This window comes from Pezoporus wallicus, unplaced genomic scaffold (genome assembly GCF_028554395.1).
Source record: "Pezoporus wallicus isolate ANWC-B61680 ecotype Strahan unplaced genomic scaffold, APGP_CSIRO_Pwel_v1 contig_8702, whole genome shotgun sequence".
NCBI classification, from domain to species: Eukaryota; Metazoa; Chordata; class Aves; order Psittaciformes; family Psittacidae; genus Pezoporus; species Pezoporus wallicus.
This window is the reverse complement of record NW_026636754.1, coordinates 1,694,112-1,708,782: the sequence shown is the minus strand read 5'-3', so window position 1 is coordinate 1,708,782 and position 14,671 is coordinate 1,694,112. Positions and strand designations below refer to the sequence as shown.

General features: G+C 46.1%; 2 protein-coding genes and 1 long non-coding RNA gene across 3 annotated transcripts in view; 2 read left to right on the top strand and 1 right to left on the bottom strand.

The window, feature by feature from the left end:
- The window catches only part of OGFOD3 (2-oxoglutarate and iron dependent oxygenase domain containing 3), a 38,488-nt gene extending 34,917 nt beyond the window's left edge, over positions 1-3,571 (bottom strand). Inside the window, exons 1-2 of the mRNA XM_057401426.1 lie at positions 3,471-3,571; positions 2,426-2,643 (exon numbers count right to left, since the gene is read on the bottom strand). Coding sequence (XP_057257409.1) covers positions 2,426-2,643; positions 3,471-3,556 — 304 coding nt within the window. The 5' untranslated portion in view covers positions 3,557-3,571. The remainder of the gene's footprint in view (positions 1-2,425; positions 2,644-3,470) is intronic.
- LOC130595062 (uncharacterized) overlaps positions 1-14,671 on the top strand; it is a 73,337-nt gene that overhangs the window by 8,799 nt on the left and 49,867 nt on the right. The window lies entirely within an intron of this gene.
- On the top strand, positions 3,818-12,559 carry HEXD (hexosaminidase D). The gene is made up of 12 exons (XM_057401402.1): positions 3,818-3,949; positions 4,028-4,137; positions 4,208-4,295; positions 4,687-4,851; positions 5,566-5,749; positions 7,104-7,175; positions 7,584-7,779; positions 8,455-8,537; positions 9,322-9,400; positions 9,478-9,579; positions 10,096-10,185; positions 10,969-12,559. The coding sequence occupies exons 1-12, from the start codon at positions 3,866-3,868 to the stop codon at positions 11,135-11,137; spliced, it is 1,422 nt and encodes a 473-aa protein (XP_057257385.1). The 5' UTR covers positions 3,818-3,865; the 3' UTR covers positions 11,138-12,559.

Genomic DNA, 14,671 nt, shown 5'->3' with positions numbered 1-14,671 from the left:
CAATTGAGTCAAAGGCACCCAACACCAAGCAGAGTGTTTAAACACAGGTTAAGGTCAGGAAACCAAGTGGGTTACGACACAGGTAATTCATTCCTATCACCCAGTGACATTTCACTATAAAAAAGTAAACTGCTGATATCCAAACTGAGCTTCATAACACTGTGACATCTTTATACCCAACAGAACATCGGGTAGAGTGTGGAGTACGTTATGTGATTTGTGACTGAGCTAAATCACAAATCTTTGAGTGGATCTTATGTTTACCAACAAAATGTTTGGGAAGGGTTTTTTTAGTTCTAGGAACCCACATTGGTCCCTCTCCGGCTGTTATTTTTGCATGCATCCAAGTTTAATTGGGTGCTGGAAGCTGTGACTGCCTCAGCCATCTGTCTCCTGTTCAGTACACAGGAAATAGAATGTAACACAGGGGTCCAAGTGCCTTAAATGCAGCCTTGTCTTCTACTTAAAGTGGCACTCGGCCAAGAAACACATGCTGCCAGGATGATTCACAGGAGTAAAAAGCCTCATCATCATGTTCCCCTAATGCTGTCCACTTCAAAGCAGGATATGAAGGGGGGCAAAGATTTATCAGATGCCATCCCCATAACCACACCAACAGTCCAGATGCTAAACCTTTTCTTCCACTGCTCACAGACTTCTCTGCTTTCCACATCCACTGATCTAGTCTCTGGAAAAGAGACTGTCTCCTGGGCAGTGATCATGGATGCTTCGCACACTGACACAATAAATCAAGAGACTACACAGGAGTTGCATCAGACACACTAATTGCCACAGTAGGTTTAAGTAGTTAACCATGTCTCAAAACTGCAGAAAAGGCCAAGATCTGATCACAGGGCTCAGAATGCAGATGAGACTGTGCTTACAGAACACCTTCTGCAAATAAGTTCAGTGCTTGTCCTCTCAAAAATTACACTTTGTCCTGTAATGAAGCATGTCTACTGGCAGGCAGTGCTATGGAAATAAACCCACTGCTCTGTGACACCAACTATCATATCATTTGAAGCGCACTAGAAGCTCAGTTGTAGCAGTTCAGTTTGAAGCAGGGACAGGTGCATAAATAAAAAGCTCATCTTAACTGTGGAAACTTCACAGCTGAGCATCAGACACCAAGTGGTGACAGGAATGTGCCTCCTTCTGATAAAGAGCCACCAGCTGTGGATGTAAAGACAGAGAATGAAAAGCTATTGAGTGAGAGGAAGTTATTTCCACAGTGACTAAAACTCCGGGGCTGAATCCGGTTTGGCAGATAAGCCGTAATCCACATTTACTGCCCCACTAAGCTGTCAGCAACAGACGTGGAGCAAACAGCTGAGCTCTGGCAGAACAGGAGGCTCAGCAGCTCACCACCGCCCTCTTCTGGGCACCGAGCAGGAGACGAGAACCGAAAAACGAGAGCAAAGTTTATCACGGCTTCAATTAATTACTTCAAACAGATGCTCACACGTTTCTAATATCACTGATCTCTTTCTGAAAGCATAGTAGAAGGGAACACATGCGATTTGGGTTTTAGTAGAGGTTTTTACATTAGTTAATACGCAGTAACAAGCAAACATCTAATTAGAAAGCCAGAACAAAAACTCTCACAAGACGATGTGCTTTTGCTACTGTAAGGTTGACACCAGCCATGTCAATCGTTCCCAAACGAAGCCAACAGAGGTCACACTTCACTCTGCAGTTCGTATTTGCACAGCTTGCTCCCCATAACATCACAAGAATAGAGAACACATTTGTTCCTCTTGAGAGAGAGCATCAGCTTAGCTCAACTGTGCAAAATGCAACCTAGACTCCCACTGCTCTTCATCAGAGAAGATGAAACCCTTGCATCCCTCTCAAAGATCCAATATCAACACTCTAAAGAAATAAGTGCCAGAGAATATAAATACCAAATTGACAGAAAACAGGCTCAGCTGAAAGATAGAGAAGCACTTTGCAGGCAGCATCAAAACCTACTACACCGTTACGTATCTCAAAACAAGTGTATTAGAAGCTGGCATTTGTGCCACTACCCCATGACAGCAGCACAGACAATAGCCTAAATCAGTTCTATTCCATAATCTCTATGGCATTTGCTCACAAACTCATCCACAGACCTATTACAGGAATCAAGAGAGTATGAAAAGACACTAGAAGCAGATTGAGCAAAAGATTTGTTTCATAGAACCCAAGCAAAGCATTTTCAGAAGAGAATTACACAGGAACAACAGAAAAACCTCAGAAGCAACAAGTCCTGGGATGGCCCAAGAGGCCTGAACGCTTAGGGATCTAAACAATACACACAGCAAGCAGGTATCTGGCAGGAACAGAGGGGGGTTTACGCTGTTAATATGTTTTAACAGACGTCAATCAGCAGCTAACGTCCTCTGGAAACTGCTTCATCCCACTTCAGACAGTCCTGTCCAAATACCTTCAAATCTCTTGTGGCTGTCGTAGTCCTCGGAGCAGGGGATCTCGATGAACTTGTCCTGCAGGGTCTCTCTGCGATGGGCCAGCACCTCAGTGACTCCATCCTCAGCACCCAGGTACCTCCAGCTCAGGAGGGCACTGATGGCGGCAGAGGCAAGGAGGAACAATGCCCTCAGCCACCTCCACCGTGACTCCTGCTGGCCTCGGCTCCTCTTGGCACTGGGGAGGCAAACAAGCTCCATGTAATTAACAGACCCACTCCAGAGCCTGTGATGGACCACTCCAGCCACCCACTACCAGATCCCTGTATTCAGCCCTGGGGAGGCCGCACTTTGAATCCCGTGTTCAGCTCTGGGCCCCTCACTACAAGAGAGGCATTGAAGTGCTGGAGCAGGGCCAGAGAAGGGAATGGAGCTGGTTCAGGGCCTGGAGCACAAGTGTGATGGGGAAGGGCTGAGGGACCTGGGGGGTTCAGATGGAGAAGAGAAGGCTCAGGGGGGACCTGATGGCTCCCTACAACTGCCTGACAGGAGGATGGAGCCAGGAGGGGCTGGGCTCTGCTCCCAGGGAACAAGGGGTGGGACAAGAGGAAACGGCCTCAAGCTGCACCAGGGCAGGTTTGGATGGAGCTGAGGAACAATTCCTTCCCCAGAGGGTGCTCAGGCATTGGAACAGGGCAGGGCTGCAGTCACCGCCCCTGCAAGCGCTCACACAACGCGGAGACGAAGTCTCAGTGCCACGGATTAGGGGTGGCCTTGGCAGGGCTGGGGAACGGCTGGACTGGATGAGCTTAAAGCGCTTTTCCAACCTGGCTGACTCCAGGCCTCCATGGCAGGGGAGTACCGACACCCGGCTGACCCGGCACCCCGAGCGCACACAGACGTTCCCAACCACCCGCCCGGCGCGCCCAAAGCCTACAGCCGCCCTGCCGCAGGGGCCGGCGGCCCTGCCACAGGCCGCTCCCCTCAGCCGCCGGCCCCGCGCGCTGCCGCTCCCGTGCAGGTGGCAGCTGCCCGCCGCAGACACGCGGTGGGTCTCGTCGGTACCTGCTGCGGCGGCCCCCGCGGCCCTGCCCCGCCACCGTCCCGCCGCTCTCGGGACCCCGCGGCGCCGCCCGCCGCTGCGGAGCCATCGCGCCCGTCGGCACGGAGCGATGCGCTCGGCACTCCCCCGCCTGCCAGGGGAAAGCAATCGGCCGCCGAGCAGCAGCGTCTCAGACAAGCGGACACCAGAATACGAGGAGCGGCGGAGGGGCCCACAGCGAGGCAGCGACCGGACAGGGCCGGGACACCGGAGCCGGGACAGACAGCCGCGGCCGAGGGCTTTGTACCAGCGTACCGCGGCGCCGACGGCAGGCCAAAGCAATCGATGCGGACCGGCTGTGCGGCGTCCAACGCGCAGTCCGGAGCAATCGAGGGCGGAGCGGCGGCATGCGGCGGGCATGGCGGCGGGCGGGCCGGGGCCGGGGCGCCTGGTGCACCTGGACATGAAGGGCGCCGCTCCCCGCGCAGGGTACCTGGCGGAGGTGAGGCGGGGAGCCGGCGGTGGGGCTCGGGGGAGCCCGGCCCGGCACCACCCACCGCTGTCCCCTCCTGCCCCTCAGGTGCTGCCGCTGCTTCGCGCCCTGGGCGCCACCGGGCTGCTGCTGGAGTACGAGGACACCTTCCCGTACACGGGGCCGCTGGGGCCGCTGCGGGCGCCGCACGCATACAGGTACCGACGGGCAGGCCCCGATCCTGGTCCCGACCGCGGGCCCTGCCCTGACCTCCCGCTCTTCCCGCAGCCCTGGGGAGGTGCGGGCCGTGCTGAGCCAGGCGAGGGCGCAGGGGCTGGAGGTGGTGCCGCTGGTGCAGACCTTCGGGCACATGGAGGTGAGCGCCGGCCCCGGCAGCGCGGTTGAGAGCCCTGGGAGCGCGGGGCTGGCTGAGCAGGGTGATGGCGGAGGGAGGGGGCTTTGCTGGGGAGTCACCATCACTGCCTGCGTTGCAGCCATCCGGCGCTGCGGGCACTGGGCTGGGTGATGCTGCACTGCCCGCCCTGCTTCCTGCGCCCCGGAGGGTGCTTCGTGGTCAGAGACCCCCACGACAGCCCGAAGCAGCAGCCGTGCCCCTCCTGCCTGTAGTCGTGCTGTGCCCCGAGCTCACAGGCAGCCGAGCCCCAGGTTTTAGCAGGACCAGTGTTAGCAGAGCCCAGCTGGCACAGGGGGACGCCGCTGTCCCTTGCGCGTTGCGGTTGTTCCCCGAGCTCTCCTTTCTCTTGCAGTTTGTGCTGAAGCACAAAGAGTTTGCTCATCTCCGGGAGGTGAAGGCCTTTCCCAACGCCCTCAACCCGCACAAGGAGGAGTCGCGGGCACTGGTCAAAGCCATGATTGACCAGGTCATGGCACTGCATGGAGACGTAAAATGGTTTCACATCGGATGTGATGAGGTGGGGCTTGTCTTGAGCCAGGAATGCTTTCCTTGTCAGGAATGATGGTGAGGGCCAGGGCTTCTGCATTTCAGTGGTGACATTGGGGTAGGATTTTGGGGATGGAAAACACCAGCTCAAGCCTGTCTAGAAAAGCCTTTTTAAGTAATTCCAGTAGCACAGGACATCATCTCTACCCTATTTAGGTAGAATAAACATAGTTTACATAAAACCTGCTCTAAACCAGCAGGCAGTTTAAATGCTTATCCAGCGTAAGAGGCCCAAATCCACTCTGTGTGTAGAACAAGGATGCTGGGGCTGCTCTTGGACGTGCCTCCAAGTCAGTTCTAGATTCACATAGAGAAATCTCTTTCCCCAATACAAGAGATTCATTTCATGTAATTCAGGACCTAAGGGTTGCTAGATTTGAACTGATTAAGTTTGATGGAAGCTACTCCCAAAGACAAACACAGCATTCATTAATTATTCTTTAAATATTTTAGTTTCTATAGGGATATTGCCTTATATGATGCATTTAGTCATGGCTGCAGTCTCCTGCAGACTGATAGAAATGCTTGCAGTGTCTTCAACACTGAGAGATGCTTTTAAATACATGCACTCAATGTGTCACATCTGTGCAATAGGTTTTGAATGCTGTATGATTTCATGATACTGTGGCAAACTGTTCCACTTATTCCTGTACACGAAGTCAGGATTATTTGCTTCATGTTTCAGGTCTACTACCTCGGCGAAGGAGAGGAGTCAAAGCAGTGGCTGCAGCAACAGGACAACACTCCAGAGAAGCTGTGCTTATCCCACATAAAAGCAGTAGCGAGTTGTGTGGCCTCATCTTACCCCACTGTGACACCCATCGTGTGGGATGACATGCTCCGAGGCATAAGTGAGGAGACGCTGGCAGGTGTGTGGCCATTGATGGGGTGAGGCAGGTTTTGTAGCATACAGAAAATGCTCACACAACCAGTTAAAACAACACATCTGAGAATAGCTGAGATAGGCCACAGTGACAGACCAGAGAGAAGAGACACTCAGTCTTGGCTACATCACAGACTTTCTGCATTACAGTAGGTAAGTCTCAACAGATATACTTTAGTTTTGCAGCTGGTAATACACAGTGACAAATGAAAACACAGCGGTTGCCATCAATTCTGCTTTCTTTATACATTAAAAACCCCAAAACTATTAGCATTTGTGATCTCAGTCTAAATTTCTGTGCCTCTCACCATCTGCTCATGTTAGTTGTTGCTCATGTTAGATGTGCAGCATCTGGTTCCCACAGAGAAGCTGCAACCCTGTAAGCATCTTTGACAGTGTATGTGATCACAGTGCACATCATGAGGAACTCTGATACAGAACTGTGGGATAGCTCCAAGAACTTGACATCATGAGTCTTGCTGCTTGAAAAATAGGAAACTTCTGCTAAACTGTGAGGAGTCCCAGCACAGATGGAGTCCCAGCATTTTCAGAGCCACCTTACATGTCTGCTCTAAACAGGTTTAGACAATACCAGAGGAGCTGTGCAGCTCCTCCAGCAGTGACTGACCTGTTCATGGCTGTAACATTGGGAAGTCATCCCAAAAAATGCAAATGAGATTCATGGAGTTTCCACAAACGCAGCACAGCTTCTAGGAAAGTGCCCTCTACTGCCACAGTCAAAACCAGACTAAACAAGCTAAAAGGGATGCAGTTAAAATACTGAGTTTCTGTGCAGTTTACTGCAGTTTCTCTAGGGGTTGGTTTCTCATGTTTAAAACTAGTCAGGGGTTGATTATTATAAGATTTGAAACTAAATCTGTATCTTTACTTGTACTTTAAAGGCATCTTGAAAAGTGAAGTTCTGTGCAAACACAGCTCAGATAATCTTTGACTTAAAGGCTGAATACTTCCTTTGAATTTAGCTGAAATCTTTTGTGTACAGTTTGTAGCTCGGCTAGTTCAACCAGCAGGTATACAGATAGATGCAAGGGACTGAGAATGAGATGAGTTTGGGATGATGAGGCTCTCCCATGAATTGTCACTGCCGATCCATATTAGTGACTTCAAAACATCTGAGGACTTAGTGGCCCCTGGCACATGAAAATCACATGTCCAAATTCCGGCCAGGCTGAATAAAAGGCCAGGGGCACTTCAGCTGTAATTGAAGGGTCTTGGTGACAAGCCATAGTTCATTCAGTCATGTGCTGATACACCAGTAATACATACCTAGTTCTCGCTTTTAACTGGCTGTTTTCAGTTAAAAGAACTCTTTCTTTCAGAATCTGGGGTGCCACAGCTTGTGCAGCCGATGATCTGGGACTACGCAGCGGACCTGGATGTGGAAGGCAAAGGTTTGTACATCTCTGCTGAGCTGCATAGAAGTAATTATGGTGCTTTAATATCATAAACATAGCCCTTGCTTGGTTTCTCCTAATAGTTGCTACTATTTATTTTCTTTCAACAATCAGTTGTCAGATGATGTGCATTCTCATTACATGCGTACAGTTTGTAGCATTGCAGCCAATTTAGCAATTCAGGGGAATGGAATATAGTAGCCGGGCACATGAAACCAGGAGGGCAGTCACCAGAGCAGGTTGCTTAGAGAAGATGTCAAATCTCCCTCCTTGCTGATGCTCAAAACTTGGTGGGACAAGCCTGTTATAACTGGCCCTGTGTCCCCTTTAACTGGAACATTACAAGTCAAGGCTGAAAACAGGGAAAAACTTGTCCTGTAAGTGTTCTTTTGTGTCTTACTGCAGTGCATCTCATAGAGAAGTATCGTAGATGTGGCTTCTCCAAGGTGTGGTTTGCTAGTGCTTTTAAAGGAGCTACAGGAGTGAATCAGTCTCTAATCCTTATTGGACACCACTTAAAAAACCATCTTCAGTGGCTGAAAGTGGCAAGCAAAAGCCCTGCCGATGTCCTCGAAGGTATCGCACTGACCGGCTGGCAGAGGTAAGGAACATCCTTTTAAATGGTTCTAAGGATCACTTGGAAGCAAACTTCCACCCAAAAACTCCTTAAGAGGTCCAAGGAAGTTGGGGATTTAGAAGGGAACTTTGCAACCCTGCAGTCCTTGCTGTTGGTTAGTGCTGGACCTTAGCCACTGTCTACAAAGGGTGGATCTCAGAGTTCCAGCTAACCAGTACAGCATTAGTCAGCAGGAGTGATTGTTTTGGCAGACACCAACAACAGCAGATTCAATCTGAAGGCTTGAATGTACTTTGTGCCACCTTAAACTGCTTATAGACAGCATAGTTAATACACGGTGTATACCTGAACATCTAATGTGGATTAAAATAGAATGAAGTTGCATAAGAGAGAAAAACTTGTTAATGCAGTGAAGGAGAAAAAGGGGTTTATGCAAGTCAGGAGATCTGAAAGTATACCAGAGAGCTGAATTCCAATTTCTATTCCTAATTTGGCTTGAGAAAATAAATTGGTTTGGAGCTGTTCTTGTTAGTAAAATAAGAACACTTGGTGTTTCAGAGATAGAAGGTTCCTTCTTGGAGACAGAAATCAATGTTTCTAGAGCTCTTAGAATTTTAGTGATTGAAATATTAGGAATTCCCACTTGTTTAGTGTGTTCTAACCATAGAATGCCTAATTAATTAATGTTTTCTTATCTAGATATGATCACTTCTCTGTTTTGTGTGAGCTTCTCCCAGTGGCAATTCCATGCTTGGCTGTATGTCTGCAAACACTAAAGAATGGTACAATGGCAACTTTATTCTCTCAGCTTATGCCTAGCACAAGGGTGAAGTGACACTGCCCCAAGGTTGACACAGGCTTATCTTTCGAGGTGGTTTGACTATCTGATCATGGTCTGCATTATGAACAATAAATTAGACGTTGCATGTCTGTGATATGGAAGCAGAGAAAGCTCTTAGCTTAGCTATTTAAAGATAGCCATAGTATACTAATCATTTATTATGTTCTCACCTGCAAAGGGTCACAAACTTCTTCATGCTCCTACTAAAAATAATTTAGGTAGCTGAATTGCTTTCAGAACTTTGAAGCACTTTTGGTATACAAATGAGGTGCTTTTAGATATAAATTAGATTAATGAGACTAAATGAGATTTAGATCTTGTTTACATGTAAAAGTCATTGTAACTAATCCAGTTTCATCTAGGAAGTACACTATCAAGTAAAATACTTCCTTTAGTTTCTGATTTCTTCACAGGCAGTTGCCAACAGAACTTTTGTCTTAACTGCATTTCTTATTTTCAACCTAAAAAAACCCACAAACTTCTGGTTTTTAACTAAGGCACTAAAAATACGCAGTGCTCATAGCTAGGAAGCGCTTTACCTAGTATGAGGCAACTGTGTGAAACACAGCTTACTCCTCCCACCCCTTCTTCTGTCTCTGTTTTACCTTCTAAAAAACATCTTCACCCAAGGAGAACTAAGCCAATGTAGAGTACTCCTGAAAAGCCCTTTCATGAAGATTCTGGTTATTTAAGCTCCTTTATGTATTTCCACTGTCTTCTGCCAGGTGGTTATTCTGACAAGGTTAAAGAAAACGTGGAAGAGCTCCTGGGAATGTCTAACCTGGAGATTGATACTTTCATGAGGTAAAATTCCAGCTGTAGGATTCGGATGCTTCTCATGGTGTGGTGAGTTCAGAAACTCATGGATCTTTTTTGGACAGCACAAGTCTGGGAACCTTTCCTGGGAGCAATATCCTCATGCTTGTGACCGAAATTAGTTTCTACCTCAAGTCATCAGTGGATGAACTTCTTGAAAGGAACAGGTAATGAGATTTATGTCGATTCTCTGCTGTCTGCAGGAGTGTTGGAGCTGTATCCTCTCAAGACAGGGCATAACTCCAGCAAAGTGATTTAAACATCAAGCTCTGTTTCAGGCATTGCATCCCTGTGTATTGACACCTCAGCAGAACATAGCATTTTGATTCAAATTTGAAGTATTTCAGCAGGACTCCTAAATGGTATGTGCTGCCTTATCTCAAGAAGCTAGTTCTTCCCTGAATTACAGCTGTTATTTAAAGTTAAAATTCTTTTTAATGGTGTGGTTACAAAAAATGGAGCTTGAAATAAAACTTAAATTGCAACACATGATCAGTTATTCTTATCTGCCAAGAACAGTCTTTTACAACCCTGATACAAAGACTTCAGTGTACTTACTCCATAAGCATTGTCTCTGCTTATGCAGAAGTAGTTCAGCTAAAGCCCTGTCACCTCTCTGTCAGCCTACAGTCAGGTGCATTGCTGCTGTGTCAAAACCTGCTCATGCTAACATCTGTTTTCAGGTATGTCACAGGCTGGTTCAGCCCCTACCACAGGAAAAGGAAGATTATCCATCCCATAATAATGCATCACTTTCAGCCAGATGCAGTAAGGTAACACCACTGACTTTGCATTATAGGGGAAACAAAATCTGTCATATTTTGGCATTCAGGTACATACAGTTTTGAGTCCTTGCCTTCTGAACTGTTACAGAAGCATCAGTGGAAACCAAACAGCATGAAGTATTCATGTTACGGTTTTAAGCATGTTTGTCTTCCACTGAAAAAATATTTTGAATACAAGAACAAAATTGGTCTCTGACAAACTCTAACTTGTCCATGGAGTTACTACTGTACAGACCTGCTGCCTCTTACAGCAGTTACTCACCTCCATGCAGGAGCTCCCTGTGGGCCAGGTTCCAGGCAGGGGAAACAAATCCAGACCACTCCACCTTGCTCCCTTCCACTATGAGCTTTCCAGAGCTTGTCCTAGGCATCATGCTGGTTCGTGCTGAATACGTAATTAGTACTTTTTTTTTGCTGTGGTAAGGTGAATACCCAGCTGCATCCACTCTTCCTGATTAAAAAACAGAATTAAATTCCCAAGTCTCACAGTAAGTTTCAGTTAGACTTAAAATGCGTCTAATGCTTTGAGTTCATATTTCAGTACTGAAAAAGTCATTGCTTACAGGAAGCACCAAGATTAATGGTACTCAAAACACAAACCTTGTGCATCTGCACAAAGTCAAGTCCTTTGAGCTCTTGTAATAGATGCTCCTTTCCTGTTAAGGCATTTTAAGGCCTGTACTCCCTTTAGAAGGCCCAGTAAGCCAAGCCTCCCTTGGGGCAGAGCTCACCTGCAAATGTGATTGTTTCTCTCTTATGATTCCTGCTTAGTCTTCTCTCCAAGTGGAATGGTGTGGTGCGAGACCTCCAAGCAGCCATGGAGCAAGTCTTCCACAAATGTACTGTAGAGGAGTGGATGGAGGAGAATGTCTACCCCAGCCTCCAGAAGCTGCAGCAAGTGGTGGATGATTTAGACGAAGCGATAAAGGCACAAAATTAGGGACACATCAGTGAGTCTGTCTTACTCCATGGGAAAACACAGCTAGTGGAGATCAGCAGCTAGTCACTGAGCTAGTTTGTCATCTTGAGAATTGAAGCAAGAACTGTGATGAAAGTGACCTGAAGGCATCAAAGAACTTGGTAGTGTATTAGGCTGCAGCTCTGTTTTAATTTTCCTGTCTTAATGCATTGCTGAGCCTTGAATCACCTGCCCTGTGAAGGAGATTTGCTCCCCTTGCGTAAGAGAGCACAAGAGTCACAACTTAGCTCTTTTACAAGGCAGGAGAAAAACCCAGTTTCTTCCAATTCCACTATTAGTAGTAGTAAGACTTTCTTACATAACAATGACCTGGAAGAGTTCTATGAGTTCTACTCTAGTCAGTAGCCAATGTGTTCTCCTTTTACAGTTTCTACAAAATGCAAGATTTAGGATACTTCAGACATGCTCTGGGTCCTTACATTCTGTACTGTGACTCAGTCTTTCAGCTGCATTGAAATGTCCTACCATGCCATCATGACAAGCCCTTCCATAGCATGTAGCAGTTGATTTGTTCCAGATTCTGTTTTGGACTTTTCCATTCTTTGAAATACATGAAACATCAGTTTTAAATCCAGCTTTGGTGAACTTGAGATCAGGAAACTGACCTCCAGCCTTTTGCAGAAGTCTGAGCAAGGAACTGCTGTTGATCTGCTCACGAGGCTACAGCAGATGTAAGAGATGCACTATCAGAGCAACAGGGAGCTCTGGAAAAGGAGCTTGTTACCAGCAGTGACGGTGACACTTGGCTGTGAGGGAAAGCTGCCTTAACATGCTGGTCTTCTAAACTTCTTACCAAAGCATCAAAGCTAAGCATCATCCCAACACCACAGAAAAGCACCATCCCAGTCACTTTAACATATCCATTTCACCTGAGAGACTGCAGACTCATTCACCCTTGAAGCATGGCTGAAGTCTACTGAATATGAGGGGGAAATGCTGTTATGTTACATTCTGCTTTAATGTTGAACTTGTGTATAGCAATATATTTTCTGGACTTAACTACAGCATTCAGATAATCACCACAATGGAAAATCAGTTCAAAAGCCTGGTAGTTAAGTAAGTATGCTACTTTACCATGAGTATTCAGAATATTCCTGTTTGCTTCATTTATTGCTTTCTTGAAAGTCTTATTTTGGAAGCACAGGTATTGACATCTACTTGGAACAATCTATTCTAAAGACCACAGCTCTAGCTACAGGATGTACAAGTACAGCATGAGACAAATCTAACTTATTTAATGACGGCTACAGGAGTTAAGTCCATATGCAGATTTTTAGCTATAGAATCAATGGCTATGTAAACCTTAATTACCAAAGCCACATACCTTGAACTAAACAAGATCTTAATTTATTTTACTTTAATAAATCCTTTGATACTCAAGAAGTTTGTGGAAAGTTCCTTTTTTTTTTTTTTGCATGTGGCATGTTGGTTTGGTTTAAAGGAGGGGAATAGAAATACATTCACCTGTGGAGAGTTGGATATATCAGCTTAGATGAAATTGAAAGCTGGACTGCTGCAAAAGTGAAAACGGAGTCAGTAAAGAGCTAGGTATTTGGGCTTCCTTTACCCCGTCCTCCAGCCACTGTCTCCTTCAGTAAATCTGTGCCAAGCAGTAATTCAGACAGCCATTAATATTTTAGTCCATTTTAATAAAAAAACAATCTAAAATGCTACAGTGACACAAAAATTATCAAAGTTGATTTTCTCAATGCACGGGTTTTTATAAAAAGACACTATAGAAGGCCCTGCAATTTTGAAGTATTCTAAACATTTTCCTAACATTTTTGCCTCTCAGCAGTCTGCTACAGTGTTAGAACTAGCATGATTTACTGTGTAAGGCAGCTTAGTTTTTGGTGTATGTGTAACTTCATAAATACAGCACGAGAGGCAGATATCAGTGATACAGGATAAATATTTCCATTTCCTCTGAGGAATTGATCCCACTTACTGGAATACCTCAATTTGTGAAATACCAGCATATTAGATTCTAGCTTAAATACAGCTTTTCCCTCTGTATAACATGCAGCCTAGCTGTTGCTCAGTGCAACAGCTAAGGCCATGATCCACCCGACCACATGCATGCAAGAAACTCCAAATGTGCTCTTCAAGCTTAAGGTGAAGCATGTGCTAAGTGGCACTTCCCATACAGTTATATTAAAGGATAGAAGAGAAAGTGTAAGTTTTATGGGCCAGAGCTTTAGATCTAACCTAAGGGCCATTACATAGGTTTTCAAGTCATTTATAAGTCATATGATCTACAGCTGTCCAGGCTCTAGCTACCAGGCAGCCTGAGAAGCAAAAAGTGAATACATCCCTGTAATACTCTTCTAGGAGTTTGTAATTTTCCTAATCCAAACTAGTCATTCCCATCATTCCGTTTAGTACAAGCCACCTTACACCAGGCACACATAAGGCTATGTTTACTGGGCCTTTTTATTTGCTAGGCCCAAGAGAATTGAGGAAAAGCATCCAAAAAAGCCTTCAGCAAAATAGTGGAGTGGCAAGATCAGAGAGGACTAGTGGACAGAGGTAAGAAAAGAACTTGTTCTGGGTTAGCATCTGCTGCTCTCAGCAGTTCCTTCAACTTGAGGAGTCCACAGGCATCGCCGTAACCAAATCCACATTAATGGCAATTTGCAAGTTAATTTTCCATGCACAGAGTTATTGCAAAACATGAAAATCTGGCTGTTCTAAATATAAGAAACAAGGCTTTTGAAGACAGGAAGCTCAAAACCTGGATCAAGAGAAAACACATCAGCCTGTGATACACATACACATAAAGCATCATCCAATTACCAAGACAAGACATTCTTAACCTGCACCTAGTTACATTCATCAGCCAGCAGTGCCCTACATACAGCCCACAGGCAGAACCTTCAGCATTCGAAGACTTTACTCAGTCTCCCTTCATGTATAGAACTTGGGTTCCCAGTTGAAACTGCCAGTTTGTACAGCAACAGAGCTGCCACAGCAAAGTGGAAGAGAGGATTACACCAGCTGTGCCAAGTGACAGGCTGAGGAGTCAAAATACTCCTCAACACAGTGCATGCCAGCAGGCATCCCCCTCCTGCCTACCACCAATCAGAGGACTGAGGTGTGAGGGGGACACTACAGAACATCTTCAGAGATGATCACTGGACATCAACTCAAAACGCAACTTACTACTCAGATGTACTTCAAGCAATGTTCTATCTTGCTATAGGTCATCCCCCTTTCCAGGGATTCAGAATTTTCCTTACACTGTTTTAGTTTTTGCATAGTCCATAAGTATATACATTACTAACACAAGATGCACAAAAGAGCTCAGCAGCAGCAGGGCACACAATGCAGCACAGGTTTAGATCAATAGATATACCTTTCTAAAGCCAATTTTTAACTGGAAAACAGTGGTGATTTCTATCTTCCATAGAATGTTAGCTCTCATGGAAATACAGAAGAAACCCAGTATAGCCACAATCAAATGCGGGTAGTTTTGTCACTTTCATCCATGATCAA

Excerpts from the sequence above, each read along its gene's own strand:
- HEXD (XM_057401402.1), top strand. The coding sequence starts at position 3,866 with ATGGCGGCGGGCGGGCCGGGGCCGGGGCGCCTGGTGCACCTGGACATG. Across the intron at positions 4,852-5,565 it reads TTCACATCGGATGTGATGAG|GTCTACTACCTCGGCGAAGG; the intron begins GTGGGGCTTGTC and ends TTCATGTTTCAG. Across the intron at positions 7,176-7,583 it reads CCTGGATGTGGAAGGCAAAG|TGCATCTCATAGAGAAGTAT; the intron begins GTTTGTACATCT and ends GTCTTACTGCAG.